General features: G+C 50.9%; 1 protein-coding gene across 1 annotated transcript; it reads right to left on the minus strand.

Annotated features, from left to right (window-relative positions):
* Nucleotides 1-4,712: 4,712 nt before the first annotated feature.
* UTP11 (UTP11 small subunit processome component) lies at nucleotides 4,713-10,015 on the minus strand. The gene is made up of 8 exons (XM_079325603.1): nucleotides 9,857-10,015; nucleotides 9,679-9,740; nucleotides 9,221-9,323; nucleotides 8,871-8,984; nucleotides 7,264-7,357; nucleotides 6,901-7,031; nucleotides 5,504-5,614; nucleotides 4,713-4,987 (listed from the first exon to the last, which is right to left on the minus strand). Exons 1-8 carry the CDS (start codon nucleotides 9,917-9,919, stop codon nucleotides 4,904-4,906), a joined length of 762 nt encoding a protein of 253 aa, XP_079181729.1. The 5' UTR covers nucleotides 9,920-10,015; the 3' UTR covers nucleotides 4,713-4,903.
* Nucleotides 10,016-10,235: the final 220 nt, after the last annotated feature.

Here is a 10,235-nt window from a genome sequence, read left to right on the forward strand (position 1 = left end):
CACCAGCCCAGTGCTGGGGCTGATCTCAGGCTGCTTTGTGTTATCTGGGCACTGGTGCAGGTCAGGGCAGGAAGTTTTTGATACCTGGAGGAGTAACCAAGGTGGGTTACCTGCAGCAGGAGCCCAGCCTGGCTGTGGGGCAGGTCTGGGAGAGAGTGAAGGTGGTGTGGAAGAAGTGCTGGCTGGGGAAGGGAAACTTGCTGGCATCTTCCAGGGTTTGTATGGGACTGCTGCAGGGGGCTGGGGCACACTGTGTGTGCTGTGCCTGCAGGGGAAGGTGTTGGGGGAGTGTAGGCTGTGGGTGCTGGTGTGTGCCTGCCAGTGGTCTGGGGAGGGCAGGGAGCACAGTGCTGAGCTCCCTGCTGCACCCAATCAACCCGTGATCGCTCCTATCATGAAGATAAACTGGCCATTGTTGCCAAAAATAAATGTTAGTGTTCCAAATCCACACTTCAATAGCACCAGCTCATTAGAGATGCATATCATTTGGCTCCAGTCCCACACCTTCTAGCTCGTTATAAATATGCAGTTGCTGCTGGCTCTACCCCAATCATCTCTGCAATCAGAGCTTTTAATTAGGTTAATTAAATTGTATCAAACCTCGCAGGGACGCAGTTCACTGATGCTGATGAGGCAGCCAAAACAGACCTTAACTCCAGCTCTAATGAAGGCCCTGCTGCAGCTAATAACAATGCATAATAAATTAGTGCTTCCCTAGAAAGGTGCATCAGGGCTTGTGTTTCAGTAAATGATGATCTGTATGCACTAATTCACTATTGCAGTCTTTAGGTCTGCCAAGCCAGGGACATCCTGGGAATAGGTTCTCACTAAATAATGGGCTCCTGCCTGCTTGGAGCAATGCTGCTCACCCGGCTTCTCTCAAGGCACTAACGGCTTCAGGTACACAACTGTGAGACAACAAAGCTAATATTTGCTGCTTTCACCTTGCCCGGCCCTGGGTCCACTCTTGATGCCTGGCATCTTTCAACAGAAGCAGCAGCAGATATTTATTTATTTATTTATTTGAAACCTTCTGTAATGGAATTTGGAGAGGAATGTTTTGCTTGGAGGGAAGAGGGTGGCTGTGTCCAAGTGTGGGGATGAACAGGGACAGTGCCAGACATCAGCAGCTCCATTTGCTCCTAATCAGGAGGGGAAGGTCCAGGTGGCCAAGGATCTGTGGAACAGAGAGGTGCAGGGCAGCCATGCTGAGCAGCAATTAGTCATTCCTGATTTACATTCTGCTCTTTCAACTCCCTGCTGTGAAGCTGCTCGGGCTTGAGTGGAGGAACTTCACCACCCTTTTCTCCTTGGTGCCCTCAGGCAAGACACCTCAGCTGAACCTGGCTGTAGGGTCCTAGGGACCAGCAGGGCCAGGGCAGCCAGTCCTGCAGCTGGAGACACCTGTGCCAGCCCACGGTGCCACTGGTGACCCTGGAGAGTGTGGGATGGAAACACACAGGGCAGCACTGCATGGGTGGGATCAAACCTCCCTGCTCTCCTTTGCTGAAAGGACACAGCCTGAGGGGCTCTGGGGGTTCCTCTGGCTGCCACAGCACATGGCCACTGATGGACACCCCACAAGCCCCCCCAGGCAAGTCAGCTTCTGCTGCCATGCCCCAGGGACCCCACTGTGCTCTCCAGTCTGGTCCAGGCTCAGAAAACAGAGCCTACAGGAAAGCAGCTGAGAAGCCTAAGGGCTGGTTATGGTTCTCCTGCTAGTAAAATATATTGTTGCAGCTGCCTAGAGATAATCCTACAAGTGTAATCTGCTATTAATGTTTATAGACATTATCAATTGCGTTCTTCAGGACTTGGACAAAAAAATTCACTAAATGATTATATGGCACAATATTATTGAGTCACCTGAAACCTGAGTTGTGAATCTGTGGAGTATTTTGATATCTGTATCTTTCAAGCTGTATGGAATCTCCTTGCTAAAGAACCTGTTGGTTCAGGTTTTGATGCTATAATTATCACAAACAGAAAATGGCTGTGGGCATTTTCTCACTGTCCTTCCTCATGAGGGTCCAGCTGGAGGATGGCAGATCCCACCCATGTCTCACTTTAAATCCTGTGCTGTGGCCCAGTGAACTGGGTTTTTGATTCAGTTACAAGGTATTGGATCTACTAGGATCTGCTCTTTCCAGATCCTAGCAGAAACATTTCAGTGCTTTAGTATGAGGATACCAAGCTAAAGGCTTTGGGAGTCAAAGAACAAGGTCTTTGAGAAGGTGTGGATCTTTTTCCTGGAAGCCACTGGGAACTCTGCAGGGCAGCAGTTATCACTGCTAACACTGAAGTTCAGAGACCAGCACCCAGCAAATCCGTTTTCATTGCAGGCAGGAATAGGTGAAAAATGTTTGTGCACAAGAGCTGGCACCTCCTTTTAGTCTGTAAAGGCCACAAGATGATAAACCACTCCACAGGCTATGGGATTTGTACCCAGGCTTTGGAGGTCAGGGTCCAGCAAGAAGCTGGCAGTTATGTTATGGCATACATAGGTTATAGGAATCCCATAATATATCCCTATTATGGGATGCTACTGCATCCCACAACACCTCACTCCAAACTGGGAAGAGATGCCTCTCTTCCAGGGAATGGAAGAGAAACTTATGTCCATTCCAGCACTTGCTCTGCAGTGGGACAGAGGTGGGCAAGGCAATTGCTGGGCTGCCCAGGTTGCTGCTTCTCAATTCCTACTGCAGGATTCCTTGAAAAGGGATTTTTCTGCTGCTTTTCTTTCCCATCCTTTTCAGTGACGCTTTGGATGCAGGTAAAATTAACCAAGGGCAAGGATTAAGTATTTATCTATGTAAACCTCAGCCTAAAAGGGCTCGCAGGCAGCAGTGACCCCGGGGATCGCGGTGACCCTGGGATCGCGGTGACCCCGGGGATCGCGGTGACCCCGGGGATCGCGGTGACCCCGGGATCGCGGTGACCCCGGGATCGCGGTGATTCCGAGGGTCGCGGTGACCCGGGGATCGCGGTGACCCCGGGGATCGCGGTGACCCCGGGATCGCGGTGACCCGGGGATCGCGGTGACCCCACGGGATCGCGGTGGCCCGGGGATCGCGGTGACCCCGGGGATCGCGGTGACCCGGGGATCGCGGTGACCCCGGGATCGCGGTGACCCGGGGATCGCGGTGATTCCGAGGATCGCGGTGACCCCGGGGATCGCGGTGATTCCGGGGATCGCGGTGACCCGGGGATCGCGGTGGCACCGGGGATCGCGGTGACCCCGGGGATCGCGGTGACCCCGCGGGATCGCGGTGACCCGGGGATCGCGGTGACCCCGGGGATCGCGGTGGCCCCGGGGATCGCGGTGACCCCGGGGATCGCGGTGGCCCCGGGGATCGCGGTGGCCCCGCGATCGGTCCCGGGCACCGGGCTGGCACGGGGGACGCGGCCCCGCCACGCGGCGCTGCTGCCCCCTGCGGGCCGGCCCCGGCACTGCGGCTGTGCCGCCGCCACCGGGACAGGCTGCGCGGCTGCGGCTCCAGAGAACCGAACCGGACCGGACCGAGCTAAACCGGACCGGACAGGACTGGACCGAATCGAACCGGACAGGACCGAGTCGAACTGGAGAGGACAGGACTGAATTGAACCGGACAGGACCGAACCGGACAGGACAGGATCGGACAAGACAGAACCGGACAGGACCAGACAAGACTGAACCGGACTGAACTGAGCCGGACTGGACTGAGCTGGACAGGATTGGACAAGACCAAACCAGACAGGACTGGACCAAACCAGACAGGATCAGACAGGACTGAATCGGACAGGACCGGACCGAACCAGCCTGGACATGACCAGACAGGACAAACCAGACCAAAAGGCTGCGTGGCTCTGGCTCCAGTGAGCAGGACTGGACTGAACCAGACAGAACTGGACAGAACCAGGCCATTCTCACACACAGCTTTGTTTTCCCCTCCCGCTCTCCCAGCGGTTTACAGCCCTTACAGAATCTGCAGACTCCAGGCTCTGCAGACTCCCTGAGAAACTCTCCCCCCAGCTCTCTCTGCGATGGCAAGAACAATGTCTGAAGCTGCATTTAAGTGTGGAAAAACATCGTGTTTCATCACCCAGCTGCTGGAAAAGCTCCAAAGTAGGTAGGGCCTGAGAAGAGCATCTTTTTTCTCTTCCCTCCTCGCAGACCATGTGCTTATTGCTGGCAGCGACAGGGCGATGGGGAGAGATAAGGGAAGGAATGTTCACACAGAGGCTGCTCTGAACGTGCCTGGGCTGCTCCAGGACACTCAGGATGTGTCTGCACATCCCCCACCCCTGGCAATGCAACTGGCCCACGGAAATCCCAGAGGACAAACTCTTGTCCCACACTTGGCTGCTGCATTGTCTCTCCTTACACAGGATTTTGGCGCTGCCTCAGTTTGGACTGAAGCAACTCTGGAGGAAAAGCACACAAGGGAATAGTGAGAACAGGAAAATGAGATGGATTGGGGGATGTTGGGGAAATGACTAGAGAGTAATTCATCTTTAACCTGCTTGAAAAGACAGCTGAAAATGCTGAGCTCCACTCTCATGGGTTTGGGCAGGTCCTGCTCAGCCCCTGAGCTGACAATCCCCAAGAATCTCCCCCATCCCTGGGCTGTGCTTAATCCACCTCCTTAACGTTCCACTCTGACCTTGACTGTTTATGGTGCATCTTACCAGGACACTTAGGCAAATCTCATGGCTTCCCACTGTAAATATCAAGAGAACAAACTCTGGTTTATTAATCAATTAATTAGATAAAACACACTGATGGCCACCACAGGCCCACAGTGATTTGTTTTAACAAAGTGCTGAGCTGCAGTCAAGAGCAGGCTGGCACCAGCCCTTCTCCAAGGGATATGGCTCCTCCCTTCTGAGCACAGACTGTAACAATTATTCCATGAGATGGCTAACGTTTCCGCTGAAACTTGAATTTGTAAATAGCTGGACCAGTCGTTGTTTCTTTCTTCACCTTCACTTTATGAGTTTTGTCCTGGAAAAAAGAACAAGCACAAACATTTGCTGCCATGCAAGGAGAAAAACCCACACCCACATAAATCAGAGAATCCTTGTCTGGCTCAAAGATAAAAATGGTCACTTTGCACTGTTTAGATGAGGATTATTATTTCATCTGCTCTTTTCCCCTTCAGGCTGTCAGACATAATCTGCTGTGGTCATTTGGATTTGGATTTTTAAGATCTTCTCATAACTTAGAGAAATGGTTCCCTGCTTCTGACCCCTAGTGACACTATTCTGGACTCCTTGTGAGTACCATTTTACAGCTGAGTCTTTGACCTTGCTGACAAGGTGAGACTTGGACTAGCAGATATAATTTACTGGAATGCTCAATCTCCTTGCTTTTTCCACACTAAAAGAGGATTACATGTCCTGTAATTACCTATTACAGGAGGTGTCACTAAAAAAGCAGAATGAAGCAACAAATACAACATGTACATCACACATAATACCAGACCTAATGCCCTGAACAGAACAGAAGCAAATCCCTCACCAGAAGATCTTTCCTTGTCTGGATTTTCTGGGAGATGACAAACATGGCCTTCTCTCTCTCGATGCGCTGCCTCAGGAGGTCGTACTGGTTCTTCCTCTGCTGGGCTAATTTCTGAAAACAAAAAAAAAACCAAACTGTTTAAGACAGAGATGAACAATACACTATGATCCAATCCTCTGAATTTGAATGTCAAATTCAAGAAAAGATTTGATTCCCTAATGTAAATCCACTTTATCCAGAAGAGGGAAAACAAAAAAAAAAGGACACAGAGACTGATTCCTGAAGTGCTCAGAGCCTGCAGAGGCCCCTCAAAATGCAACTTGTTGGGTCAAGTTTGCCTAATGAGAGTGGATAGCTTTCCCAGCACAGGAACAGTATTACTGCAGGTGTGATTTAAGTAATTAAATTAAGGAGAACAGATCCCAACATGCTTAAAATATGACTCAGACATTTAGGAGAAAACTAGTCAGTCTATGACTCGTCCAACTGCTTCACTGACAAGTCAAACTGAGACAGCTGGCAGGAGGAAAGGGACCACAGGGTGTTTATTATCTGACATCTGAGTCAGAAAAAACAGGTTAAAATTTACCAGTCGGCAATTTTAAGACACCTATTTTTACCTTACACACAACTAACTCCTACTCAGAGGATTGTCCAACAGATCTGAATTACCTGAGCAGAATCTACAGCAGTAAAGCCAAGTGTGGCTACTTCTATGATACTAAAACATCACAGTAAAAGCTGATTTCATGAGCAATGCATGCTGAAGAATCATGAAACAATTCAAATTAGGAAAGGCAGGAAGTGAGACTATAGCTTAAATGGCTTTAGGAAGGAAAGCAAGGAGACAAATCTCAAACCATTTCAGGCTCAGAACCAAACTGAAAAATCCTGTAAGTTCAGAACACTGCAACAGACACATCTGTGTTGGACTAAGCTTCTTCCTATACACCTAACTCAGGGGTGCAAGGGGTTTTAGAGAAGTGTGAGGGGAGACAACAGTGGATGCTGAAAAAAATTACACCTGAAACTGCAGCAGTCTAATGAAAAGACAGTCTCATAAGTATATCCTCCTTTATAGAGGAGAAATATCTCAGTTTTGCAGGGACACTGCCTAATCAGATCTATACCACTTTTTCCTGGCCTGTACATCACAATTTATGGTGGGCCACCCTCAGAGGACTGGGATGCAGTGAAAGAGTACTGCAGTTAGTCCAGGAGATGTGACTGCAGGCTCCAGGCAGTCACTTGGTGATTAAGTGACACCCTTGTGTCAATAAAAGTTTTAAGAAAACAATTCTGTTCACCTCCACAGTGGTGCAATTAATCCTTTTTAGTGCTTGTCACAGAGAAGATATAAAACATGAAGAGCTCTGTAGGACAAGCAGCAGCAGTACCTTTAGGTGGGCAGGATCAGTGGGTCCCTTCACTGTCTCTCTCTGCAGTGTTGCAATGGTTGGTCGGTTGTACACTCTGTCCACAAGCTCAGGAACTGTGTCCAGGCGAGCAGCAATATCAAACTCCTGAACTATACATTAAAAAAACAAATTAGGAATAAACTTCCACAGACTCCTCGATAAGCAAGCCTCCAAACACATTGCTACAGCTTCTGCAGAAGTGATATCTCAGCTAGTAACCAAAAGGGATTTATAGAGCACCTGACTTTTTATTCCTTAAAAAAAATTTTAAAATCTTTCTTTTCGTTCTGGAGTGATGGCCACGTGAAGAGGTGACAGGACTTGTCCCGGTGCCGGGCTCACCTTCCCGCTCCGTGTCCACGAAGAAGAGATGCTGGCGCGGGCCGCTCCCCGCGGCGTCCAGCAGGTGGAGCTCTGCCTTCAACCGCTCGATTTTCTGCGGAAAGTCCAAGTTTGGCCAAATTCAAAAATCAAGCCTCCCCCGAGGAGATTTTTGTCTGTTCCCCGAGGTTACAAATAGCTGAACTCCTCCCTCCTTTTTTCATCTCTGAATACACATCTAGTCTGTGTTTATGACAACTTTGCCAAACAGAGGGTTACAGTGATTGTTGCAAAGTGCTCACATCCACCTAAAAAACTCAGTCCCCTGTTTGGCAAAGGGGAGTGATTGCCATGGAACCACCAGCAAAAGCACGAAGGAAATTTTAATCTGGCTTTGATTCTTTATCCCCAGTGAAAATTTGATTCTGTTTTGTGAATCACCATCAGAGTATTCAACATCTTCAGAAGAGGATCATGTTTTTGTGAATTACCAGCCTGCCATATTCCAACAGATTAGATCCCACTTCAGATTATTCTCCTCAAATGGGTGACCTCCTAACTCCAACAGGAGTGTAGCCAGGTGGCAGTTAGTCACTTCTCTCAAGTAACAAGTGTTTTCCCCTGTACTCAGCTGGTGAGGCTGCACCTTGAGTGCTGTGTCCAGTTCCAGGCCCCTCAATTTAGGAAGGACACTGAGATGCTCAAATGTATCCAGAGAAGGGCAGCAAGGCTGGTGAAGGCTCTGGAACACAAACCTTATGAAGAATGGTTGAGGGAGCTGTTCAGCCTGGAGAAAAGGAGGCTCAGAGACCTGATCACTGTCCAAAGGTGGTTGTAGCCAGGTGGGAGTCAGTCTCTTCTGCCATGCAACCACTGACAGAATGAGAGGACCACATCCTTAAACTGCCCCAAGAGTAGTTTAGGCTGGACTAAACACTAGGAAAAAATCTCTGGGCACTAGAATGAGCCACCCATGGAGGTGGGAGAGTCTCTGTCCCTGAAATGTTTAAAAAAATATTGGATGTGATGCTCAGTGCCATGGTCTGGTTGACAAGGTGGTGTTAGATCACAGGTTGAACTTGATTTCAAAGATCTTTTCCAACATAGTTAATTCTGTGATTCCATGACAGGACAAGAGGAAACAGCCTTAAGAGGTGCAGGTTTGGTATTAGGAAAAATTTCTTCTCTGAAAGGGTAGTCAGTCATTGGAAGAGGCTGCCCAGAGATATGGTGGAATCACCATCCCTGAAGTTCTAAAGGCAAGTGGCTGTGACACCTGGGGGGACACAGGTTAGTGTGACCACAGTGGGCTGGGTCAACAGCTGGACTTCATGATCTGAGAGTGCTCTTCCAGTCTTAGGGATTTCATGATTTCTCTATGAACACACTGAGCAGAAATACACGTTTAAAGTCTTGAAATTTACATAAAAATCACTTCATCCTATAATAATGCACAGTCATTTTTGATAATCACCACACCTTTAGGCTCTATATCCACTGACACTTCCATTGTCTTTTCCAGCACTGTACAGACTTCACTGAACAAACACAATAGCCAGCAGCAACAACAACACAGTAAAAAACCAATTCTCAGCAAACTAGAAAACACTAAAAATGTGAGTTATTACCTTGGCTTCTGCAACTCTTTTCATTTCTACGTATTTAATATCCTGTGTCCTCATCAGTTTCACCTGCTCCGGGGTAATTTCATCCTTTGCCTGTTTTATTACATGGACTCCATCCTACAACCAGACAAACACAGCACTTTTACAGACAGTCCATCCCACCTGGAGAGCACTATGGGGCTACTAACAGCAAAACTTTGTCCCTCATTTTCTCCAAAGCCTTCTACAGACATCAAACCCATTTTTCTCATTTATCTACTACATCATAAATTTAAATCAAAAGAAGGTGGGGGGAAAAAATGGTACTTAGAGCATCAAAGTGTAATCGTGCTGAAGGCAATGGAGGTTCTCACCTTGACCTCTGCACGTATCATTTTGAAGTAGAACTCATCGGGGTTCTTGTCCAGCGCTTTCTTCTGCAGCGCCCGGAGAGCATTCTGCTTCTTGTGGTAGTCACTGGGGAGGACAGAACCAACAACCACGAGCTGGTCAACAGTGACTGCGTGCTCTCCCCTGCTGGGGCCCTGCCAGGCTCGGGGAGAGCGCGGGGAGACCCTCGGGGAGACCCTCGGGGAAACCCTCGGGGAGACCTCGGGGAAATCCTCAGGGAAATCCTCAGGGAGACCCTCGGGGAGACCCTCGGGGAAATCCTCAGGGAGACCTCGGGGAAATCCTCAGTGAAATCCTCGGGGAAATCCTCGGGGAGACCCTCGGGGAGATCCTCGGGAAGACCCTCAGGGAAACCCTCGGGGAAACCCTCGGGGAGACCCTCAGGAAAATCCTCAGGAAGACCCCCCAGAATCGCACTCACTGGGCCCGGAGTCGATAGTCCTTCTTCTTCTCCAGCAAGCCCAGCTTCGTCCGGGCGGCGGGCTACGGGAGAGACAGGGAGCGTGAACGGGGAGAACGCGTGAGGGAGCGCGGAGGGCCCGGCGGGGAGGGAGCGCGGCGGGCTCCGCCAGGGTCCCGGCCCGGCCCGCGGCACTGACCTGGCTCCGCTCGCGGTGCGGGCGCTGCCGCGCCTTGGCGGCTTTCCTGAAGGCGGCCGACATGGCTGCGATGGCGGCGGCGGCCGCTCCGAGCGCCGGGCCCGGGAACGCGCGTCCACACGCGGGGCGCGCGCCGGAACAGGCGGGGCCTGGGGTCAGGAGTCAGAGGCCGCGCGCCCCCGCCAGGAGGCGCCGTGTCCATGGCGACGGCTGGAACGCGCGCGCGGCCCCGAGCGCGGCCCCGAGCGCGGCCCCGCGGGGACCCCCGAGCATGGGCGGGTCCGGCCGCCGCCACCGGGACAGCCCCGCGCTCCCCCCGCCGCCGCTCCCCGCTCTGCCGCCGCCCGCACCGCTCCCGTTCCCCCCCGCGGGAGGCGAA

This window comes from Erithacus rubecula, assembly GCF_903797595.1.
Source record: "Erithacus rubecula genome assembly, chromosome: 23".
NCBI classification, from domain to species: Eukaryota; Metazoa; Chordata; class Aves; order Passeriformes; family Muscicapidae; genus Erithacus; species Erithacus rubecula.